At 42.1% G+C, this 25,808-nt stretch overlaps 1 protein-coding gene across 2 annotated transcripts; it reads right to left on the bottom strand.

Moving 5' to 3' along the window:
- Positions 1-577: 577 nt before the first annotated feature.
- myh9a (myosin, heavy chain 9a, non-muscle) lies at positions 578-23,896 on the bottom strand. Of its 2 annotated transcripts, none has more exons than XM_047334043.1 (43): positions 23,695-23,896; positions 19,612-19,802; positions 19,280-19,420; positions 18,995-19,151; positions 18,502-18,529; positions 17,948-18,041; positions 17,587-17,607; positions 16,414-16,506; positions 16,105-16,168; positions 15,784-15,882; positions 15,315-15,458; positions 14,890-14,985; positions 14,665-14,741; positions 14,259-14,453; positions 13,628-13,801; positions 13,209-13,382; positions 12,356-12,470; positions 12,003-12,193; positions 11,655-11,776; positions 11,449-11,518; positions 11,179-11,339; positions 10,893-11,001; positions 10,563-10,694; positions 10,136-10,342; positions 9,886-10,023; positions 9,614-9,737; positions 9,306-9,477; positions 8,849-9,061; positions 8,361-8,505; positions 8,069-8,275; positions 7,828-7,932; positions 7,211-7,363; positions 6,840-7,088; positions 6,360-6,572; positions 6,054-6,266; positions 5,767-5,928; positions 4,824-4,952; positions 3,793-3,881; positions 2,974-3,097; positions 2,562-2,770; positions 2,315-2,423; positions 2,047-2,219; positions 578-1,604 (listed from the first exon to the last, which is right to left on the bottom strand). In XM_047334043.1, exons 2-43 carry the CDS (start codon positions 19,795-19,797, stop codon positions 1,496-1,498), a joined length of 5,886 nt encoding a protein of 1,961 aa, XP_047189999.1. In that variant the 5' UTR covers positions 19,798-19,802; positions 23,695-23,896; the 3' UTR covers positions 578-1,495. The 2 variants fall into 2 exon arrangements, with proteins under 2 accessions (XP_047189999.1, XP_047190000.1); XM_047334044.1 differs by lacking the exon at positions 23,695-23,896 and adding an exon at positions 22,259-22,276.
- Between the last annotated feature and the right edge of the window lie 1,912 nt (positions 23,897-25,808).

Here is a 25,808-nt window from a genome sequence, read left to right as displayed (position 1 = left end):
GCATTGACGCGCGGCTACAGTGTGATTGACAGCTGGTACCGTCCAATCGGTGCATGGTTGCAGGCGTAGGCGGGCGCTCAAGTAATATCAGTTGGTGAGTACAGTTTGTTTTACTGCAGCTTTGACCTGTCACATATCAGAGAAATACCACCCTCCAGTGGTAAAACGTTAGTACTGCATCACCAGATTTTTCCATAAGATGAAATCTTCTTGAAGAAATATAGATTTGACTCAGACCTTTGGTGAAGATTAGAGATTTCATCCAAGTTTATACTTTTATTCCAGGCGGTGTTTGGCACACAATCTAAATGATAAAAATGTAACATTTATTTATATTAAAGATATATTTACTATTTGATTAAAATGCCAGAACAGGAAAACTCACATTCTCCAAGGCTGTACCATCCTCAGATTTATTTTTTATACCAATAAAAATGGCAAGTTACCACAGTAACGATTTAAATGAATAAATGGACATGTGAGTATTGATTTAAGACAGACTTGGAAAAAAACTCAACTATAATTCAAGCCTAGAACTTTTGAAATTGAGATTATTCACAAAAGAGATGAGATTAAATGCATCTGGTAATTTGTCAATTTATTGCATTAAGGCATTTGATAAAATACAGAATAGCCTTAAAATATTGGCATCAATATGTCATGTAATTTCTTTGATAATACAGTATTAGGATATCATTTTTTTTTTACCAAAACTTTGCAGAATTCAACATTCACAGGCGAATGTGCCGATCCCTCTACTGTGTGAAGCACAGCACAGAAAATAGTACAGTGAGATCTACTGTATGATGACCCACCACCAATAATCAATTAAGTGTAAAAAACAGTGACAATGGATACATCAACCAAGCTATGATAGATTCTGGTAGAAAAAAAAACACGTACCAACATTGTTAAAATTCAACAATACCTTTACAATCTCATGTCTGGTTTGTCTGTGTTGGCATTGTGCAGTTTTGGTTGAGGTAACAACAGTGAGAGTGAGAGTAAGAGCATACAGTACAGATACAGATTGATACCGACGCTAGCAAACGTGACCCACAGTTGGAAACAGCATTAAACTTTTTGTATTTTTAAAAAGACCCATATTCGTGTGCAAAATAAGCATAAAATTGCCAGTGTTTCTCCCCAAAACAGTCAAGTAACATCAAATTAACCTCATGAAATTACAATGGCTTGTCGTATAGAACTATTTTATAATATACCCGTTAAGTAGAAAAATAGACCTAGAAAATGATTTATAAAACCTGTGTAGAAAAACATTGCTCATATTTATTGAGAGGAACACGATTATTTGGCCAAATATAAATGCATTATATGGGAAGTGAGAGTAAGGCTAAAAGAAGATTGTCAAAGGGAATAAAAGGCTAGAACCTTTCAGAAAAAAGTCTTGCTTGATAACTGGCATGGCTAATGTGTACTAGATCTGCATGTTGACTGTGGTCATTGTAATATTTCCCTCTTTGTGCTCCTCTGCTCACTCAGCTGCAGTCTCAGATGTCTCAGGCTGCACGTCCACTTCCTCGTCACTTTCCAGGCCGGAGCGATTCAGGAGACGCCGCACATTGAAGGTCCCGTCGCCACGTCTTTAAAATACAGAATGGTGTAAACACAATCAGGTGCTGCACAAATACCGAGTAGAAACAAGGAGACATTCAGTGTGAATGACAAAGAGTCACTGTGGGCTAAATGTGTTCTATTTACAAACTCACAGCAAGATTTTAATTATACATTCAAATATATTAATCAATATCCAATGGATGATTCAAGAAATCTCTCTGTCTGCCTGTTGGATTTTCTCATCAACAGCTCATCAGAGCAGCATCAAACTTGACAGGTGTGTTGCTGAGGAATTGAGGAAGTGCAGCGTTGACTCAAGTTTTTAGAATTTTGCTTTACGAGTTTGTAAATAGGACCCATTATTCCTATCAGGCTATTCTTTGGTAACAATGCCACTCACCAACAGGCAAATTTTGGACTGGTAAAAACAGTGTATATCTTTTTAGATAGTGGGTATAAAGACGCTACCTGAGCTTGCTCTTTAAAGTGCTGACTTCACGATTCATAACGTCAGCTGACTCCGTGGCATCGTCCAGCTCCCTCTGCAGCTTCCTGCGGTAGGCGTTGGTCCGTGTCACCTCCTCCTCGGCCTCCTCCAGCTGACGCTTCAGTTGACGCATCCGGCTGTTAGTCTTCTCCGCCTGCAGAGAGAGGGTTCACAGACAATCAGACTCCTCTTCTTCTTTCAGCAGTCTCTAAATTAAGAAGTTTGAGAGGAATTTATGTTGAGGCTTACCTGGTCTTTGTACTGGTCTGTGTTGCGCCTCTCATCGTCCACCTGGAGCAAGACCTCTTTCAGCTTCTTCTCCGTCCGCCTGGCCAGCCGGGAGGCCTGCTGACGCTCCCTGAAATTAGAGGAAAAAAAACCAAATTCCTGTTAGGATCTCTAGAATTTAGAAAAAATTAAAGAGCTTAATTCAAAAATGGAGCAGTCATGGCAAACAGAAAATAAAAGTTCCACATGTATTTCCTTGGACACTCACTTAGACTCTGTGTCGAGCTGATCTTCCAGATGAGCGATCTTGGCCTCCAGGACGGTGATGGAGGATTTATACTTGGACTTGATGGTTCCCTCAAGCTCCTGCAGCTTCAGCTTCAGCTCCTTATTCTGGCGGTCCAGCTGGGAGCGAGCCCCCTCCAGCCGCTGAGAGCTGCTGCGCTCCCCAGCCAGTTCTGTGGTCAACTGCTCAGTCTAATACCACAGACACACAGGACAGAGGTGCTGTTTAAGTGTCAGCTCAAGTAGTGATTTCAGCTCATTGTGGTGTTGTTTCTCCACTGCAAATCTCAAAAGTCTGTTTTCTTAGGGTGTTGTCTTCAACAGATAAAGAAAAAAGATAGAGATACCCAACTGTATGAAGTTTTACGACATATCAAAATATTATGCGCCCTTACCTGGAGTGCGGTTCTCTTGTAACGGTCGTTGACCATCTCTGTGTTGAGCTGCTCTTCCTCCATCTCCTCCTCCAGCTGGGTGATACGAGCCTCCAGCCTCCTCTTCTCGTCAGCCAGCACAGAACTGGCAACAACAAGGAGGAAACGAGGAAGAGGAGAGGTTATGGTTTATGTATGAAGACAAACCTGTAGTTTTCTTTTAAGTGCATTAAATGACCATGCATGTAAGATTAAGTAAAGATTTCCTAATTTTGTAATTACAATTTTGTTGCCAAAATGAGAGTATCCATACTAGCCTGGACCTCTCAGTTAATTTTCGATTTCCAAGAGGCGTTACCAACGGACGCAGACGAATCATGTGATGTCCGTTGACCGACGTGAAAATGTCAACAGACGAGAGCAGAGAGGAGATGCCTGTGATGATGATTCCACAATGTCTGTGAACGAGTGTTGCCGTTTTTTTGTGGGAGAAATTTGAAAATATCTGGTACTTTTAGTCAAATGCTGGTTCATCAGCGGCAACCTTGGTTGGTAAAAAAAAAGTAGCTTCCCTCATGGTCATCGTCATGGTATATACCCCGCCAATTATCAGATAATCGGTTGTGTTTGGACCAACAAGTTTTCTGCCAGAGGAAATCACTTCCCAATGGAGGAGATCCAGAAGGTATTCTGGCAGAGCAAATTTAAATGAGCTCCGAGAATTCGTCTGGGTCCCAGGCTATATCCATCCCATTTAGCAGCATGAATTCACTGTGTGATTGCATCTTTAGATTGTTTGTTAAATTACATCTATGGATGTCATTATTGTCGGGCTCATACTTTTTGGCAGTGCTGCCATTAACCTCCTCCTGGAGCTCGTCCCTTTCGGTCTGGACCTGTCTTTTGAGTCTCTCTGCAGTGGCCAGTTCCTGGAAGAAGCAAAGGGAACAAGTATTTTAAGATAAAGGAGGTTGTTGGGACATTTACCTGTAAAAAAAAAAAAGAAAAAAAAAAAAAAAAAAGTGGCATTCGGGCAAAGTTGAACAACAATTTTCAAATGGAGCCCTGTTCCAATGCCATTACATACACTAATATCTTTAAATATGTAACCAATGATTTATCTAGTTATGTTTGTTTGTCACATGTCTGATTTTAATGCACCACTTCATTCAATCCAAGACAATGAAAGCAATCTTGAAGCTTGACCCCAGATGGGAGTGCATGTTTGTGGCACATGGCATTGAATGATACAATATTTTTAAAGCTTTTCTTACAGGGAAGGGGTTTTGCCTTAATCAAGGTTCCATTCTGCTAATGCATGTTCACTGGTCAGTTAAGGATTTATGACTGATTGTGATAGGACACCTTCTTCGATGACTCTCCAAGTCTGAGGAAAGTGAATGAAGAAGAATGACCATCTAAAGGAGGACCGGGAGGATCGTCACGTTAGACAGCCAAAAGGTAAATCAGGCTAATGTTGCAGATTGTAACTGGTCATGATGCCGTGAATAATTATCTTCCACACTCACACTGGTGGGGAATGCTCTACAGAGTGTTGTGGTGTGTGACGTCACAAATACTTACAGGAAGGTATTTCACTACCATTGAAAAGGTGCATATTTAACCTAATGGAGAGCTATCTATCGTTACTACCCCTTATATTGAAAACATACATTATAACTAAATAATAATTACCCATAAACATTACGTTGTGGGGCTACAGCACCATAGCACTTGTTTTATAAGATAGATAATTAAATAGATTAGTCCCATAATATTTCATGTTATATACCTCTATAACAAAATGAAATTGTCCAGACCCAGTACAAATCCTGTTATACAGTCACTTTTTTCCATTGTCACTTTCATACCTCCTGGAAGTGCAGGGAGTCTGCCTCCATGGCCTTGAGCTTCTTCTCAGTCTCTTTGGCCCCATTGATGGCTTCGTCTCGGGACAATCGGAGTTCCTCCACCTCTCTCATGTTCTCTTTCAACAGGGCCTGGAGAGAGGACGTGCACACAGCAGCACTGACATGTTTCAATCAATGTAAGTGATGGCCAACGTGTCCAACCACGCACTGTGACAAGTTTAGTAATCTGGTCATTTAATTACCGGCATGTTACCATATACAACCAATTTATTTTGTGTCTCATACCTTAAGATACACGCCAGCTCCTGTTTTTATAAATACGTCAAAAGCATCAGAAAACATTACTAATTTGTATTGTGTGGTTACCAGTGTTAGTCTGTGTATTATAAGAATTGTCAACTAACTTAGAAGTGATAAGAAGCTTTGTTACTTCCGCCAAGGAGGTCACATTTTCAATCTTGTTTGTCAGGGGTTTGTTTTTTTTGCCTATTTGTCAGCAGCATTATGCAAACAGTACGGAACCCACTTGCATCAAACTCGGCAGACGGATGGGAAACGGGCAAAAGAAAACCCATTCAATTTCGGTATAGATCCGCTAAAAAGGAGCAGATCTAAATGTTTAAATCCCATTCCTTTACATTACAATATTTTTTGACATTCTCATCATTTTGTCAGGATGTTTTGTATGAATCTTGATGTCAAAAATAATCTGACATTTGTGGTGCTGATATCAGGGTTTGTATAATTTGGTGCAAATCTACATGGTCATCCAATAATTCAGATCTGGTGTAGGAAAAAGCTTGGCCTTGGCAGAGGTCTGCGCTCTACTATGTGCCATTGTAGTTTCCACTCCTATCGCGTTCCCAGGACACTTGTGCTTCACTTCTGGATGATCCATCTCGGACTTACTTTGCGTACGTATGTGCATGCATGTTTATTTTACCTGGAGTTTCTTCAGCTGTTTGAGGGCCTCGTCGCGGCCCTTGTTGGCAGCATCGATCTGGAATTCAAGTTCTGACAAGTCCAGCTCCAGTTTCTTCTTGGATGAGAGGGCCTGAGAACGCTGCCTACGTTCTTCTTCCAGCTCCACCTCCATCTCGCGCACCTGAAGGAGAGTTCAGCAAACAACGCAAAATTTGATTTGCAACTCTGTAAATGTTTGTGGTAAATAAAAAAGAATTATGTATAACTAATTGTGTATACTAGACATTTTAGTTCCCCCTCTCGTACCTGTTTGACCAGCTGTTTCCTCTTCTCTTCTCCCTGCTCATCTCTGGCCTGCAGGTCTCGGTCAAACTGGGCCTTCATTGCCTGCATGTTGACCTCCAGACGCAGTTTGGCATCTTCTGTGGTCTGCAGCTCATCCTCCAGCTCCTCCAGCTGAACTCTCATCTCCTCCAGCTGCTGATCCATGGCACGCTTTGACCTCTCAAGCTCATGAACCTGTGGACACGAAGGTTGCATTGTTCATATTCAGACATGATTCACCTCATCGCAGCTCTGCATGCACCACAAAATGCCAGTGTTTTTTCTTACGCTCTTGCCGACATCATCCTTGGAGGAGACCAAATCTTCCATCTCAGCTTTGAGCATCTTATTGGCCCGGTCCAACTCACTCTTCAGGTCCGTCATGGTCTCCAGCTCACTGGACAGCGTCAGTGCTCGTGTTTCCTTCTCCCTGGCCTCAGCCTCGGCTTTGTCGCGCTCCTCAGCGTACTGAGTAGAAATGTTTTTCTCGTCTGCTAGCATCTAAGGAAAGGAGAGGATCAGATTGGGAAGGGGAGTAAAGAATTGATTATTTTTACATTTCTGACCAAATAAATAAATAAATAATCAACAACCGATCTTTAAAATGAATCCTTAAAAATTGCTTCTGTGGATCAAGACCCCCCTGTTGTTCATAACCTCATATGGTGCTCACCATAAGAAATAAAGAAATAGAGAAAAAAATAGAGAAAAAAATAAATAAAGAAAATACAGTGACATCAACTCCAAAATACACTGTTGACACAATACCTGGTCAAACTTCTTTTGCTTCTTCTCCAAGTTGGAGACAATCTGCCTCAGGTGGTCCTGGTCCACCAAGAGGTCATCCAGCTCCTGCTGCAAACGGGTTTTTGTCTTGTCCAGTTTGTCGTACGCTGCCGTCTTCTCCTCCAGCTGTTGCATGGTAGTGTCCACTTCCCTCTGGACTCGCTTGCGGCCCTCCTCTGCCCCCTCCAGGGACAAGACCTCCTGCTCCAGCTTCTTCTTCATCTCTGCCAGCTAAACACATGAAAGAGGCAAACATGAAACATGTGAAAGTCAAATGTTACAGTGCAATAGGGAGGAGTTCTACACATATCCAAAGACAAAAGACTTCAAAAGGATGACCACTGTGGACCGACCTGGGCCTGCAGCGTGGAAACCTGCTTCTCCACGTTCCTCTTGCTCTCCTCCTCTTCCTCCAGCATGTCCCGCAGGCTGGTCTGCTCCTTCTCCAGCTGCCTCAGTTGGGTGGAGAGGGAGAGCTTCTGCCGGGTCTCCTCTTGGAGCAACTCCTGGAGTTTAGAGAGGGGAAAAAACAAGAGTCACGACATGGCTGCACAGAGACTATCACTGGGTTACTTTAATGCTGCAGAAAATGTTCAAAGTGATCTTCATCAGGCAACATCTAAAGTTATAAGGAGCCTCTTAGGGCTTTCTCTGTAATGGAAATTGAATATATTGAAGATAACATTGTTAGAAATGCATTGTATGTCTATGTATTCATATTTGAATCAACACAGAATTGACGATTTTGAGTATTCGATTTTAACGTGGTCGCCAAGCTGTGTCACAGATATTGTGCTGCTCATTTCCAATGTTACTGAGAGAAACAACAACATTGGACATTGGAGAAGCTGGAACAAGTGAATCTTTAACACTGTTGGTCTCATGGACTCTATTTGATATTTTAATATATACAAGAATATGTTGGATATCAAAAGAAACAAGAAGCAATAGTAGTAAGTAGTGTCTGTACCTGTGCATCCTGCAGGTGAGACTCTGTAGAAGAAAGGTCTTTGCTGTATTTGCTGTTCTTGCCCTCTGCTTCACTCAGGAGGCTGTTCACATTGTCAAGCTCGGACTAGACACCAGACAGAAGGAAGCACAGACACAATCAGCCACTCCATGCTGCCTAACAGAAATATCATTTCAAACAGCATGAATTCCTCAACACTGTATAAGTGCTCACACAGCCTCAGAGACCAGCCCGTCCATACCTGCATCTTTGTCATCTTAGTGGCGACTTCCTGCCTCTGTCGCTCACTTTCTCCATATTTGACCTGCAGTTCTTGAACCTGGGCCTCGGCCTTCTTGCGACGGTGCTCAGAGTCTCCTTTGCCTTGTGTCAGAGTCTGTAGCTCGATCTGCAGCTCGTTCCACTCGCTCTCCAGCGCCTGCTTGGCTTTCTCCACCGACACCTTGTTCTGCAGGGACACATGAGACATGTCACTGCTGTTGTTCAGATTGGAAGCACAAACATCTTTCTGTTCTGACCACAACACCAGTTACCCTTTTGGCCTGTTCCAGCTGTTCGTTGAGCTCGTCAAATGCCTGATTGTGTTTTTGTCTCATGTCAGCCATCTGCTGCTCGTGGATCTTGGCCTCTTCCTCCAGCGTCTTCTTCAGCTGGGTGACCTCCGTCTCACGCTTTGACCTGGAAAGATAACGTAAATGAATGCAAGGACAGGAGAGCAACTCAATCTATGTGGCATGTTGCCCCCAGTCTATATATTTTCTTTTATATTATTTTAATATTATATTTAAAAGAAATTCTGCTACATAATTGCACTATTACAATCAGTTTGTCCATCTAACACTTTGTGTATTAGTATATTGCCATACAGTATGTCCAGCTGATAAAAAGCCATCAAATGCTTTGAGATTTAGAACTGATTTATAGACTGTCAAATGATTATTGAGCTTAATTTGCAGGTTTTTCCAATAGTTGTTGTATGATTCACATTTCTTGCAATAGTCAACACAAGCTTGACTGTAACCTCAGCTCCTGTTGTGCTGCAGTGGAGTCCAAAGTGTCCTCCAGCTCGGTCTTGAGGGCCTCCAGCTCCTCTCCCAGGTCCCGGCGCTGTTTCTCGGCCTTGGCACGTGCCTGCCTCTCAAGCTCCAGATCCTCCTGTAACTCAGAGATCTGGGCCTCAAGCTCTCTGATCTGCTTCTGGGCCATGTTCTTGGCAGCAGCCTCCTCTTCTATCCTGCAGGATAGGAGGGGGAGAGGAGGAATGAGACCAACGGGTAAATCTGTGCGTGAATGTTCTTGGAAGTGAAAATAATCAAAAGGGGAATTTGTCATCACAGTGGGGAAAAGGGGAAAAGTTGTCAGTGATCAGTGCTTTTTGTCATTTTTGCCGGTTCTAAATACAACCTTTGCATTCTGCAATGGAGAGTTGATTTTTCCATTGAAATGTTGTCCTACAATTAAAACTATATAACCCTAACCTGGCCAGTGCAGCATGGAGTTCCTCCTCCTTCTTGGCCAGTTGAGCTCTGAGTTCGGCGATCTGGGCCTGCAGGTCTGCAATCTGGTCATGGAGCTCTGTGGAGTCTCCCTCAAGTTTACGACGGTTCTTCTCCAACTCCTGACGTACTTTCTCCTCTTTCCTGAGACGATCTGTATGAGAGAAGACACATACAATACAGAGAATACATTAAAATGCTTAAAAATGGTAAGACAAGACTTACAAAGACATGTATTCAGTGTTTCCAAAAAGACAATCAAACAAACAGTATAAAAAACAGATACTTGCCTTCCAAATCGGTAATCATGGCTTCATGTTTATTTTTGAGTTTCTGCAAACTTTTAGACTTCTCCTCCTCCTCAGCCAAGTTGCTGGTGAACTCTGAGATCCTGTCCTCCAGCAGTTTCTTCTCCTGAGGTTAAATAAAATCAAGCAAAAATTTTACTTGTTTTCTATGGTGCAAATATTTTGTTTATGCTTCACTGACCATTTTGGAGTTACACAAATATTCTTTGGATTCTGAATGGATCAGTACTGTAGTTCAACATATTGTATGAGACCTTGTTGAGCTTGAAGTTCTGGTCGTCCAGCACCATGACGTCCTCCTCAATCTTCTTCATCTTGGCGTCCATGGTAACCTTCTCGATCTGAAGCTTCTGCCTGGCTGCCTCCTCCTCGTCCAGCTGCTGCTCCAGATCCTGGATGAACAACACAATTTGCATTTGTAATGCATTTAAGAGAAAACAAAAAGCAACACTGATATTCATTTTTTACATTCTTACATTCTGCATCCCACAGGATTTAACTGACCGTGATATTCTGCTGCATCTTTTTTCTCTCGGTGTGCATCTGGGTGACCCTCTCCTCCTCCTCCTCCAGGCGAGACTCCAGGTCGTGCAGGATCTCCTCCAGCTCCTGCTTCCTGGTGGCCAGACGGGCTCTCATCTCTTCGGCCTCCGCACACAGCTCTGTCTCTGCCTGGAGCTGCTCTTGAAGAGCTAACTTCTCAGCATTCAGCTAGCAGACGGGAGTCAATGTCAGAGAGAGACTGGATGAATACATCTGCTTAACTTGTCATAATGACGCATGAGCTATTGACAGACTTGAATGCTGCCACGATCCCACAGGAGAACTCAAAAGAAAATCTACAAATAAACGGGTCTTCTTTCACAGATGTACCACAAAAACTAGATGACAAGGCTGGATTAAGCTCACTCTTTGTTACAGACACTCGTACCTGTTGCTGCTTGGTTTCAAAATCTTTGAGCTGCTCCTCGGTCTGCAGTTGTCTCTCCTTCACCTTGACCAGCTCCTCTTCTTTGGCCACCATCTCCTCCTCCTGCCGAGTCACTTGCAGCAGCGGCTTCACCTACAGGAAAAAAATAAAAGTTCCCAAAGGTTTAGGGCCAAAAATCTGTTGATTTAAAAAAATCTCATTAATTAATTACAATATTTTAATTGTAATAGCTGGGAAGATGACAACAACATGGGTAATTCTACTGCTTTCCCGTTATTGGGTTGTGTAAACGATAAAAATCAACTTTCACTGCCTTTGTTAATGTGTTACCTTGGTGAAAAGTCTCCACCACTGCCAGTTCCTGAGTTTGAGGTAAGCTACACAGTTTCTCTGGATAACTTTCATTGCTGTCAGCTGCTGCTGTCTCTTAGCAAAGGCTCTGCAGTGAAATAAAAGAAAAGAAAAAGAAACAACATAAAATTTTGTCAAGATTTGTAACATCATAAGAGCTAAGGGGAAAAAATGCAGCATGAAAAATGTGTTGCCAATATGTACAGATGTTGGCTGATCCAAAATATCTTAAGTGTTATGAGTTAAATGACTTGATTCTTCATACTTGCGGGCCAAATATCCTCTGCACCAGGCCTGGAAGCTGATGATCACATCAGTAATCTTCATGTCTCGCTCCTCCTCCAGGTGAGCCAGGACTCCGGCTCTGAAGAACACTTTGCTTTGACCGATGCGGTACAGATTGGGGTCCAGCTCCAAAGCTTTGATCTGACACGGAGAAGAGAAGTGACTCAGTGTCCAGAACCAAGGTAAAGAAGAGCCATTTCTCCTTCATATGATGAACTGCTTACTTCTAAAAATTAGTCATTGTTATTACCATTAGCTCACAGGCTTGCTTGCCGTCCATGAAGCCCTTTGGAATAGAGTTTGGAGTGAGAATCTCGTACCTAAGAGACAGACAAGCAGAAGTAAATTACTGAAGGAGTAAGGAGTAATGTTGTTTTCTTATATTGAAAAAAAAATTAAATAAAATATTGAAAAACTTTAAGCACAAGTTTGCAGGCAGCATCTACCACTTGTTACCTCTGTCTGAACTCCTGGAAGACAATGCGATTAGGGAAGCCCTGTCTGCAGATGCGGATCCCCTCCAGAACTCCATTACACCTGAGCTGGTCCAGAACAAGGTGAGACTCCAGTTTACCAGCCTAAAGGAAGAAACAAATACAAAAACTACAATTTAAAATGTGTTAATGCACTCTCTCTTTTATAACATACATTCAGCGATAAGTATAAAATGGGTTGTTGTTTCACCACTTAAGGCTTCACGTATCTTCTTTTATACAGTTCATTTAGGCACATTATTAGCAATAAAAACACTACTATCAATTTCTGAAACAGCTGCTATGCAGAGTGTCGTCCAATGTTCAGTACCTTCTTCTCATGGTTTGGGATGATGCAGCGGACAAAGTTCGGGTTGGTGTTTCTGAGGGTGGTCATGAGGTTACTCAGCTGCTCCTTGTACAGTTGGCCCACGGTGCGGAACATGCCCTTACGGGTTTTGAACGCACCGTGCAAGGAGTCAGACATTCCTGCCACTTTATCCAGGCCCACAATACGGTCCACTGTGACGACGCGAAGAAGGAAGAAAAACAATCATCTAATTGTGTTTCATGGCAAAATCTATCTTAATTACTCAAAATAAAAATATATTTGCGTGTATCATATGTAGAACATACAAAGAGTATGTTAACTGTAGTGTTGATAAAGTCAGCTAAACCACTTACTGTCTCTCCACAGATCAGCAGTGAATTTGTCTGTCGACTGGTTGAGCAACGTGGCAACACATTCATTCAGAGGATCCATGTTTTTCATCAGCCACTCATCTGCTTTGTAGTCCACCTGCACCAGAGGAGAGCAACATTTATAAAGAAGAACTGCAAGTTTTCCACCAAACCATTATTGTGTCACATTTGATTTTCAGACACTGACACACAATGTGCTTCAGAGTCAATGTATGAGCCATGTAGTTGGTAAAGAAGTTCCCCTTCATGTTCACTTGTTTAAATAGAAGAGTATGTCATTACTTTGCAGTCATCCAGGAGTGGAAAGTAACACAGTACATTCACTTAGGTAATGTGCATTATTAATGATAAAATTAATGTAATTTATACTTCTACTCCAAAGGATTTGAGAGAAAATACCCTTAATTTATGACATTGATACTAGTTAAAGTGAATAAGTTCAAATAATCAGCTAAGAAATTGATTCTTACAGATCAAACTACCTAGAAGTATAGGACGCTGCTAAAAAAGCTACCCTTCACCAGCTACAAAATCAAAACACTATATTGATATTAATGGGTCAATAACAGTAATCCACTAAATACTTAAAGTGCACCTTGCTGATAGCACTTTTGTACTTTCTAATTTTTTTGTACTGGCTTAACCGGTGTATTATTTACATTTTTTCATAACTACTTTTACTTCAGTAAAAAAATCTGACAACTACTTACATCATCACAGGGACCGTCACTCATTGATCAATGACTTTTTTTGTTTTCCTTTGGGTAAAGGGATGTTTGCCTTTTAACAGTAAATGTACATGTTCAACGTGTTAAGATTTAAACAAAAAAATTACCTTTCCAGCATAGTGCATGATGCAGAAATCCACATCGTTCTTGAGTTTCTTGGGTTTCTGGAACTTGGGGTGCGTGCCCTGCTCCTGAACCACCTTCTCTACAAAGGTCTTGTCTGTGGCTTTGGGAAACCAGCACTCTTCATCTAGCAGAGCCAGGATGCCTGGTGGACCGGCCTTTTGAAAAAAACCCAAACAGGAGGACACACGTCAGCTTGTAGTTAAACCATGAATGGTTAAATAGTCCATGTGCAGTTTCATGCATCAGCTTTAATCCCGCAACTGTTTTCTGTAGAAAATACAAGAGGCAAGTTCTGCAGAAAGCTTGTAACTGAAAACCTACTTGGTCTGAAGAGTATCGACAGGTCGAGACAGATATGTTATCTCCATCAGGCTTGAGGAGGAATAATAAGACATCTTACATGTTTTTCAATGAGGTCGATGCAGGGCTGCAGGTCCAGGCCGAAGTCAATGAAGCTCCACTCGATGCCCTCCCTCTGGTACTCCTCCTGCTCCAGGATGAACATGGTGTGGTTGAAGAGCTGCTGCAGCTTCTCATTGGTGTAGTTGATGCACAGCTGCTCGAACGAGTTCAACTGTAGGAGAGAATGAGAAGATACAAATTAAGTTTTGGACTGACGGTCAAATCGAACAAGGAATGTCAATGTGCCAACGTTTTATGCGATGGGCATTTTTGACTATTTCTGATTAGTGTGTATAGACCAAACAAGTAAGCATGATAATAATAGAGTTGCTGAATTTGACAATGTATAAAATAGCACAGTTAATTATAATCAGGGGTTTTTGTATACAGCATGCATACACATGAAAGTGACAAAACAAACTAAAGAAGAACTAATGCAGAGCATATTATTGATGGACACTATTCCACAACAATGGAATGCCGAAGGGAAACAGAGGATCAACATGGCTGGAAAATAAATGTGGGAGATTGTGACAGTAGAATTAAACAGACTCCAGCCAGGTCTATCAGTGATCATACAACAACTGTTACGATTCATAACCGTCAGTGTCACACCGTGAACACTCTACCTCAAAGATCTCAAACCCAGCGATGTCTAGGATGCCAATGAAGGAGGCTCCCTGTCTCTTTGTCTTGTCCAGAGCTTTATTGATTCTTAACACCAACCAGCGGAACATCCTCTCATAAGAGGCTTTGGCCAGAGCCTCGACTGCAAACTCAGCCTGCTCCTGAGTCTGGGCCTTCTGGACAAAGTCCCTGCCAACCTGGAAAAAGAAATGTGCCAATGTCAAACTGTGATACTAAATTTATCATAATATGGAAACTGTTTAACTGACTAAATGCACATCATTTATTTTGGATAAAACAAAAAAATAAAACAACAATCACCAGGTTGAAAAAAAGAATATTTAAAAATATCTTTCGATGTCAGGACAAGACCTTGTTGAACCTTCATGTATTGATTGCTATGCAGACCTTGATTCTGGGGGAGAGGATCGCTCGTGTAAAGTCGGTCACATTGACGCCCAGCAGGTGACACACTTTCTGGGCAGCTGAGGGGTGAAACATGGGGATGTAAAGGTGGATGGAGGATGAATTAGGAAGGTTTAAGCAAATGGAGGGAGACGTAGAGCATATAGAGAGGAAGTGATAATGATAATGATGATGATGATGAGCGTTTGTCTGTGTAAATGAGTTTACCAGTGTCGTCAGGCATTGAGGCCTGGTCAGAGTGACGCTCCTTCTTGAAGGACATGTTCCCCAACTGCAGCACAGCAGACACCACCTTCAACAGACCTGACCAGCAAACAGAATAGGTCAATGTGGTCTTCCCTGATTTTTGTGGACCCAAGACGATGCATCTTTACATGTTGATCAATGGAGTGGAGTAGTGTGAAACTACTCTACCGAGTGGCAGAAAAGTCTATCGTGTCATACATGGGTGTGCATCTATCCTCATGCACATACAGGAGATTAACAAAACAGGGACTAAATCACAGAAAAAAAGAAGTCAAAAGTGCTTCTGTGCGACTAGGTCTGAAACTCCACAGGGATATTTCATGAAAATAAACTGCTACTTCCAGTCTCATAAACAAGTTTAAAAAAAAATAAGATGACAGTTATACCAATTCTTTCCTCCTCTGGGACGCCCATGATCTGAAAGGCATCCATGGTCTCAGTGTACATGTCCTTGTCCTGCTGGCCGGGAATCGTCACATTTCCATTGGACATGAAACGGTACTTGCTGTAATCCTCCAGACACAACTCGGCTAGATGGTGAAAAAGAGATTTGATTATTATCTATTGAGAATTTTAACAATATTTCTGCAAAGGGAAGGACACTTTGGTCTTGTATTCACATGAGGTTAAACAGTGAAGTGTGGCAGTGCTCTGCTATAATGACTGAACTGAGAAAATGGGAACCTCAGTCATATTGGCCCAAATCAGCTATTTCACATGGGCTTATACAAGTTTCTCAAGGATTCCTGTTTCATAAGAGTCTTGGCTCTTGAACTGAGCCACCAATACAGCTCTCTTTCACAAAGCCTATTGTAAATACATTTTCGTTGTAATAGAAATGGTTTCAGTGCTCACAGCGCAGCTTGTCCCCAGCTCCTGACAGCATGTAGTAGAAGACATGGAAGCTCCTCTCCTCTTTAGCTTGTCTGATGGCTCGAGACTTCTCCAGTAGGTCTGACAACATTTTAGTCAAGGACACACACACACAACTGCAACGGCATCTGAGGCCCACAAACTTACACCTGCCTGCAGCCCACCGCTCAGAGAACAGCCTTGTGTCAGACACTATTTTAATACGTTAGTTTTTTGTATTCAAAGAGTCAAATTATCACAAACTGACTGACAGTAAACCTTCAGAAGAGATGAAAAAGTAAAGAGGAAACTTTTTAAGGATACAAGTTTCAATGTTGGCTCCAACGATGTACCCATTGACATCAAAGTTGATCCTGACAAATTTTCCCTAAAACAGAAAATACATCAAAACATTTCAGCACACATTTAAAAAGGCCCTGAAATCCTAAATGATAAAAAAAAATTTTGAAGTCAGATAACTTTTATAATTGAATATTAAAGACAAATGTATTTGTGTTCGCTCACATCACTAATTTGAAGTGGGTAGGTTCGTTAAACTCATATTTAAAAAGAGTTAGGTAAAAAAATGCAAGACTTGCAACAAAGCTATCAGGGGCTTTAAGTCTGTCTTACAAATCTTGAGGAGTTGTCGTTCTTCACGGTCTTTGCGTTGCCGAAGGCCTCCAGGATGGGGTTTGCTTGCAGCAGCTGTTTCTCCAGTTCACCCTGATGGAGAGGAGACGGTATATGAGCAAAGCACAGACTCCAATAATCCTCTTTCACGACTTTATGCTGGATATTGCCAAGCAAGCACAACTTTCAAATCATGCACTTTCTTGCAGTGCTGCACATCTTTCAATGGCGAATACAAACATACGCTTAGAGCAGTGACTGTTTGAGCTTATTAAAAGCAATTCCGGCTGTGGATTCAAAAGAACCACCTCGGGAGATGCTATCGTTTCCCAATCAGCCACACATACACAAACACACTTTGAAAGCATCCTGCACATTCCAACACATTCCCGCAGCACAGCATGCCTAATCAGGCACAAAACCCTGAAAGACCATCCCTGTCCGTGCACGCACAAACAAGAAGACACAATAAGCACACAGGAAGGTTAGCCAAGTTCCCCAGAGGAAGCACAGGAGAGCACTTTAACACTCCAAACAAATGATACTCCAACATAACAGTGTCAAAAATCAAGCATGCCACATAGCTGCTGGCTGAATGGATTGCCTTCACAAGTCAAGCCTCAGGTAAGGTTACTGCTGATTTGCACTATACTGTTTTGCGGAGCAGATCACTGCCACAAAGAAAATATTTATTAAGCAAATGCATCTCTTTAGTCTTTAAAGCCACTTGAGATTCTTTATCATTCATGTATTGCATTTTGAAAATATTGTATCCAACTCTTATCTAAAAGAAAAGAAAAATCTTCCTACTGTGTTTTTTTTCCTCTTGGTTTTTAAAGAGAGATTTGACATTCGTGGAAATTTACTTATTCACTCTCTGGCCAAGAGGCAACACGATCGATACCACTCTCACATTTTTACAGTAAATTTGAAGCTGAAGTCAGCCGCCAGCTAGCGGTAGTGTCATGTACTGTGCAAACATAAGGGTGGTTTCAATCTTCTCATCCAAATCCCAGCAACATAGAGAATAAGCAAGATTAATAGTTTGTTTGAAGGAAAGGAATATGTAAGAAATTTGATGCATTTCCTCCGATGCCCAGACAAAGACAATCAAAGGTTTTCTGTTAGTAGAGTCGAGACACCATGCTTATGGAGTCAGAGAGATGAACTCACGTGTGACAACACTGCGTTACCCTGGAGAAGAGGTGAAAAAAGGAAAAATTGTCAACACATTTGATACAAACTTCAGGCCACAATTTTACACAACTGCAGAGGAAACATGGTGTCCCCTGATTAATCAGAACATAATAATGAAACTCTTAATCTACCTTCTTGTGAAACAACATGTAAAGAAAGAATAAAAACACGCTCTGCTTCACTTCATGTCACAAGTTAGGAGGTGAGGGAGGCACGTCGAGGCCTGAAAGAGGAATGTTCAGTAACTGCCTAACGGGGGGAAAATGGGGAGGCAGGAATGGGCATCTGTGGACGAAGACTCAGGAAGTAAGAAGGGAATGAAAAACAGCACACTCACCTGGTCTTTCTTGGATTTGACAGAAGAGGCAACATGGGCAAGATACTGAATGACCTTCTTTGTGTTTTCTGTTTTCCCTGCTCCAGACTCCCCACTGTGTGGAAAAAGATAATACATACAAATGATTTTAACAGTATTTATATACAAATTTGATCAAAAAAGACATGATGTTTAATGTTGGGGCAGGGGCAAAATTGATCCTAATTGGGCATAAAAGGAACTTTTAATTCAGCACAAAATACAAGGTTTACATGGTCAATGTTAAATTGATTAAAAATCCTGCAAGTTTTCAGAAAACAAAAGGCCCTTTAAAATAATCTAGAATTCAACAAACACTGGGCACATTTTATGTGCCCATAAAGACCAGGTGATGAAAAAAATGCAAGAAAGCAAAGTTGGATTATTTTGGGAAGAAAAATGGGTCTCAGTTGCACAATTAAATTTGAATTATGTTTATAGGATAAAAATAATCCAGGCTTGACAACCAATAGATGACTTATTGTAAAGGAATATATGAATTTGGAAAAATAAATACATAAATAAAAAAGACCTACGTGCAAAGGATCGATTGATCCTCACGATCTGTTGGAGGAAGAGAAAGAAAACAAGAAAAGTCTTGATCAAGAACAAAGCTCGACAGAATGTTCAAAAACAACAACTATGGCAGCTCATGTGAAGCTCAATAATTAGTAGAGTAATATGACAAGTGACTGACTGCAGGTTCTGTGGCAGAAAGTATTGGGACAATCAATAAAGTCAACGAGGAAATGCTAAACACTCTCTGGATGCAGTTGCTTAAACAATAACTCATGTTGTTTTCATTTGTTTCCAACATTGTGGACTGTTGGTCAGACAAAAATAATTCCATTTGAAAAGTCAACTTGATTATACATTTATTAATTAACAGTGTAAATAATCAGTTGCGGCCCTAAAATCATGTACATTTTGATGTACAAATCCTCCAAGTCGACTGTATGAGTATGTAAATTGTATGTGCAGTAGCTTGCTACTGTAACACTGTCAAACATATTCTAAAGACTGTCTTACCCTGCATCATGCTCCGGTAAGCATTGTCTGTGATGGCGTAGATGTGAGGGGGCATTTCGTGTCTCTTCTTGCCCTTGTACATGTTCACTATGTCCTCGGTGTAGATGGGCAGGTACTTGTATGGGTTGACCACCACACAGAAGAGACCAGAGTACGTCTGCGTACGACAGAGGACAGTTACGGTGGGAGTGTGACAGGTGTCTTTTCGTGGCATAATTTTTATGTTGTGTGCAGATACATGTTCAATGTTCGGCTACACAAACACTTGCATCCACCCAAACTCACGTAGATGAGTCCAGAGTAGTATCTCTCCTTGAGGTTGTGCAACACAGACGCCTCGTTTAGGCAGGTGAGCTCCGCCATGTCCTCCACCTTGTTGAACTTGGGGGGGTTCATCTTCTGGATGTCATCCTTGTTTACCTTCACCTGAGATTTACAGAGACAAGAGCAGAATGTTAACATTCCACTTACCAATGTTATTCTCAGATAATTATTGATGCATCAAATTAAAATGCTGGTTGGTTGGCTGTTAGGTGGGCTGTTCCAACCAAAATCAATATGTCAATTCGTAACGTTAAACACATTAAACAGATTAAAGACAAATTCTTCTTTTTCACCTTCTTGCCAGAGTCCGTGAGCTCCACCACACACTCGTCTCCATTCTCCTCTTTAACGGAGCCGGCCTCGAAGCCCAGCTTCTCAGAGGGGACCCACACCAGCTTCTTGGAGGACCAGTCGGCCTGGGCCAGCGGGTTGTTTACCCCGCCGCGGTCCCCGTACAGGAATTTGTCTGCGTCCGTCATGGTAGCTATAGGACAATTTAAAACAAATATGAGTCCGACAGAGAAATCTCAACTATCTGGCAGGATTTCAAAAATGTTTTGAAAAATCACTCTATATATTGGTGTGAACGGGAGAAACATGTTTCATTACAGGCCATCAGTATATGCCATGCCCATTTCTAATTAACATTTTCACCATTGTTTATTTGATGATAAATAAATAAATAAATAAATAAATAAATTCCTTTATTTGTTTTCATGGACTAATAGGTATTAGTCCATGAAAACATGAAAATTTCAGTTCTCCCATCCCAATTCACCAATGCTGATAACAAAAATTTAGGAGGCAAAAACACACAAATGTGTGCAGTACTATGTAAAGGACTGTGTGGCCTTGGTGGACTTATCAGCATTAACTCCAGTTTTTGAGCTGTTACTTCGACTGCACGATTATCTATAGTGCTTTGCTCTGCATTATATTAAGGAGATTTTGTCCAACCTCCATTTACAAACAGAAGAGACGACAAACTCTACACTGCTCGTGCAACAGTGAGCTTGTTTCAGGCCTGACGTGCAACTGAAGAGCAATTTCACGTTGATATTTGACTGGTGTGTGCGTTGACTCACACTACCACACAGTCCAACAAGGAAATGTCGTGGCAATAAAATGCACTGTACAGTCAGGAGTTAACGGGAGGAAAAGCACAAGTTTGGGCACATTACCTCTGCAACAGATGTCGCTTCATGTTCCACCGTATTATAAGGAGCTTCATGCAAATTCTTTTCCGATGACCTATAAATCTAACTGTGCACCAAAGCTCTTCAAACTCACTGCAGCAGCAACATGTAAGTGTGTTACTTCCTGATTGCTGAATAAAACCTGTAACAGCACACATTTTCAATTTCAGTCCTCGCCTGTGCCCTTATTACCTGAGGCTCGACACAGGCAGACGAAACAATTAAGTGTCTTTTCACCTGAGCTCTACAGTACGACTCCCCTCTCCTCTTCTACCTGTCCATCCTTTATTCCCCGTGCGGGCCACATTCCTTCCTCACAAACTCATTACACAGAATTCCACAAATTCCAGACTCCTTCTCCCACTGCTCATTATCCACAATCTTCCTGTAACATCCGCAATTTCCGGCAAAGTTAATAAATGTGCAGCCATTACATATTCTACTTTAGGATAAAAGGAGGCGTGCTCTGTGCAATTAGAGCCTCTAGTTGTTTTAAGTTAGGCGAGTGTCCTGGTAAAGCTCGGTGGAGGGATTCCTTGCAGTCAGAGAGGCAGGGAGGAATGTTGGGGGCAAGTCTGGGCAGAGAGAGAAATGTCATTATTCCCCAACCACACCCTGGAGAAAGACTCACCGAATGCCACATAAGGAAAAAAAATAAAATACCCTTAAATAGATAAAATCCGCCAGCCAGTTTCTTCTTTCAACAGCATCTTAAAAAATATACTACTTACAGGATAATCTGGCAAACCATTACACAACAGTTAGAAGGCTCGTTACGAATAATATCTTAGAGGTTATGGATTAAATGTGTGACCAGGAAGTTATTATCCTTACATTTGCTGTTCAGATAAGGAAAAACTCCCAGATGCTTTTTTTGTAATTTTTTTTTCTTTTTTTTACAGAGGGGGAATATATAATAATATATTACATATAATAATTTGTACGAGTGTTTGTACAGTAGATTTTACTCAGCAGCTTCCTCCTATCAGGTGGAGGATGGATGATGAAAAACAGTAGAGCATATGTAAGTGTACGTGTACCTGTGTGTGTGTGTGTGTGTGTGTTGTGTGTGTACATGGAGAGGGAGATAAAAGACACATAAGAGTGTTGTGTTTATAGAGCGAGGGATAAAAGGGATCCGTGCACAAGGTGTCATCTGGGTCTCTCCTAAGTTCATTATGTGCTCAGACTCTTGGAGATCAGTGGGGGAGGAGGACGAACGCGCCGACGCCTCTTCTGGTTTTATCATGTGGCACTGAAATCCTGCAAAGTTTGCAAAACTGCTGCATCTCCACACGTCACGGAAGACTAAGAGCATCGTGCTTTTCCAGTAAAAATACGAGGGGCCTGAACGCAACATCCATGAGCTTAAACAACAACAATTACACACTCAGCCTACACAGACAACTTGTGACATTCACATGTATGGAGCTTCACTGTTAAACGCTATCCATGTGCTAACTTCCTCAGGAAGTTACACAAAACTGGACCTCGGCACATTTTCACACTGCGGTTCACAATGACACAGAGACTACTTCAACCTTCCCGTCCACTCTTCATGTCGTTTGAGTCCAGACCAAACACACCAACAATGAACAGTAGAATATCCATCACCTCCAGTGAACTCCCTGGAGAATAAAATCTTTAGCGTCTGACTCGACTGGGTTTTCCATGCGGATTCCAACCAACATGTGAAGACTAGTATAACCACGTCTGGAGACAGAATCATCCCAGATCTCCTTACCTTGTTAACCTCATCCACCTTCCACCTCCTAGATTTAGTTATCGCTGCAGATCCGTTCCTCCCGACTGCACCTATCTAGTCCTTCGTCTTCTGTCTTATCGTGCACGTTTTCAGCAGCACGTGCCCTCCTCTCCTATCTTCTCCTCTTCTTGGCTGCAAGTCAATCCCAGCTTTATCCGGGCTTCCTTAGCTCTTACCTAACGCAGGGAGCACAAGCTGTGCCATCTGCGGGCTGTGTGCTGCTGATACGGGGGGCCGCTGGGGTGAGGGACTGATAAAGAGATGGACATTGTTGTGCCACCGGCAATCGGGGATTAGCCAAACTGAGCAGCGAGTGAGAAGATGTTGGCTTTCTGAAACGTTGAGGTTTCAGGGTGGGGCAGGTTGATACAGTTAGCGGAATATTGGAAATGAGTAGGAAAAAATGGGAGAAAAGTCGACATCTTTCGTGCAATAAGATTCCTTTCACTCCATGTATCAGAAGTGACGAGGGCGTGTTACTTTACCATGTGTCATTGTGTAGCAGCGGGGCTGTTCGGATTTCCGAGCTGACTTTGATCATATAGGCAAACTATTTTCACAAGTCATGAGCAGAACGGTGTCTTTGTGAATTCACGTCAAACGCAAACCCTCATCAAAACCGCAGAGACAAATCCTCTTCAGTGAATGCACAACAATTCTGTATCCTAAGGGTACATACACACAGGCCAGCGGCAGGGTGTGTCCAGTTAGTTTAAAAAAAAAAAAAAAAACTCATGTCACACAAACCACCTCACAAACAATACCACAATGTGCACAGCAGGAGCCAAACTAGTCAAACAGACATAAGCTTAAGTCTAAATAGCGAATACTTGAGAGGAAAACCTGAATTTTCATAGCACAGGACGGGCCTGTTTTTCCTGTCCTGCTCAGCTGTTGTACCCCCGAGCATGTTGTTACTGTACGTCCTCGTCAATACAGTACACACTGAGTCCCTGCAGGATAACTAAACAGTCACGGGATTAAGTCAAGGTTTAATGTAGAGAACAGATTTTTAATCAGGCTCTTCAGCCTCAATGTATCCTAGATTCTTTCTAAGGTTACACTGGAGGGTGTTTAGTCTTGTGAGCATCAGGGATGAATGTGCCATCAGCTGCACTTGTCTCTGTCAAACAGGCGGGGTGAAAGGTTAATCAACTTATATAATGTAGGATATGGAATATTCCCAGACACCCCGGGGATGATTGGGCATGCGCAGGTTTAAAGCCCCCCCCCCCCCCCAGTCTGATGAGAACATCTGGTCAGGTGCGACACATCAGATGATTTCCACCAATATTCTCTTCAACTAAAGCTGGTTCGACTCGACGGATCATCACTTCCCATCTGGATGAAACACACAGACGACACCGGCCCGAGAGAGAGGGAGAGGAGAGGAGAGGAGAGGGAGCCACGTTCACCTGGTTTTCAGCTGCAGGCACTTGGAGGTGAGGCGGGTCGACTTCCTGTGTCCGCGTCCTGCTCGGCGCCGCTCGGCTTCACTGGACGAGAGGCGGCTCAGAGTTCTGGGGGGTTTCTGCGGCGTCTCGGCTCCGTTCTGCGGCCCAGCTGCTCCGTCGCGGCTCTGTCAGGATGGACGAGCCGGCGCCTTTGATCCGCCCTGTTTTATTTTTTTCGCAGGTAAGTTGAACGCCCCGCCCCCCCTCGCCGCCCGCCCCGCCCCCCCGTGGCGCGGCGCAACGCGTGCTGCGTTCAGGCGCACCACGAAAAAAAATAAATGGATTTAAGAACTCGTCGCTGCAGCCGCGTCTTTCAAATATCAGTAGCTTTATTTATTGTGTTGGTCCGGTGTCGTTAAACAATTCAAATGGCACTAATACACGTAGAACCAAGTCGAGGGCGGTGCATTCTGCCATTATCACCGATTTCAGTTCATTAATGTGGGTACAAAACGTCAATAATCAGCTGATGACAAATGCACATTTTATATCGAGTAATCGTTCAGAAAACGTTCTCACCACTTTTCTGTGTCGTGTCTGTGTCTGTGTCTGTGTCGTGTCTGTGTCTGTGTCGTGTTGTGTAGCGAAGGCAGCGTTCCAGTCACTGTAATCACTGATGGTGATGTGACTTTACTCTGTGTGGACTCGTTGATTAAATCAATCAACAGTCAGCAACCATATTGATTATCAATCAGTCACTTGAGTCACTTATCAAGCAAAATGTGTCCTAATGAAGGTGCACTCACTGAACTTTTGGTCAGGTTCGGACATTTCACAGCCTAAACACAAAGGATTAATAAAAATGATAAGCTAATTGAGATCATTTTAATAGTCATCTGTGGCAGTGATACTTTTAATATCTACACATAGTTCACAGTGGTGGTAAATTACATATTTTACTCTTAGGAACACCTTGAAGCCTCGTGTACAGTCCCTTAACATTCTTCACTCTGTTTAAAGAGAATCCCACATTGAAAAACCTGCTAAAACCTAATCAAATGTAAACTTGTGATCAACAGCTTCGCCTGCTATATACGGAAGGAAAATGTTGAGATATGTTCATTGTTGCTGCAACAGTAGCAGAGGTATGGCACTGCTGATGTGCCCACAGTGGAAATCTGAGGAAAAACTGTGTGGGGGAGCCGGGAACCAAATGTAAAGAGGATAAATCAACATGTAAGACTGCTGTCTGGAAAATGTGTGTTTATGGTCAGGTTTTAATTGTGCAATGTTACTAGTCGATGAGTTCAATTACTGCTAAAGTACAGTTCAGTAAAGCCTCCCACAGTTCTTCTTGGACTCTTGTGTTGTATTCACCATGTACAAACAAACCAAATACGAACTTATATTTACAGGAGCAAAGGAGACATGAAGTAAGAGTGTTAAAACAACATCATATCCCAAACAAGGAGACATGAATACCTGCACCTATCCACCAATGAGCCTTGAGTTTAATTTCCTACCATATATGGTCAGAGAGCAGAAAGAAAGATCTCCACTACAGAGAAAACGGAGAGGTGGAGGAGGCGTGGACTATTGATTTTTTTTTTTTGTTGCCGCGGTGTAAAGTTTCTTTTCAAACCCTGTCATTACCCCGAGCCCAGGTTCTCCTGTTGGTCTGTTACACACCAAAACATTGGCTAATAGAAATGTAGGGGCGGCATGTTGCAGCATGAATGAAATAGAACATGGACACACACACACACACACAGACACACACATACAGTAAGCATTAAAGAGTGCATAAATACACTAGGTTTTATGTTGATGACACTTAGCAGCTCGTGTTTAATTTCTCCAGACACAAAAGCCTAATATGTAAAAACCTTGATTCAGCCTCTGCCATCGCTGCCCTGAAACACGGCCTCACTAAACTTGTTTACCACTTTTGATCCAACTGCTTCTCTGTATCTCAGTCAGTATACACATTAAGTACAACATTTTAGACAAATTTTCAAATAAAATGCATTATTGTATTATTTGTCATTTCTTGAATTGCTGTTTCAAGAAACAGCAGAATGTTTTCAGTTTTGGGTCTGCATTTAACCTCATTTGTTACCATCTTATCTGATAAT

Source organism: Scophthalmus maximus, chromosome 8 (genome assembly GCF_022379125.1).
Source record: "Scophthalmus maximus strain ysfricsl-2021 chromosome 8, ASM2237912v1, whole genome shotgun sequence".
Lineage (NCBI taxonomy): Eukaryota > Metazoa > Chordata > Actinopteri > Pleuronectiformes > Scophthalmidae > Scophthalmus > Scophthalmus maximus.
This window is presented reverse-complemented; position numbering and strand designations above follow the sequence as displayed.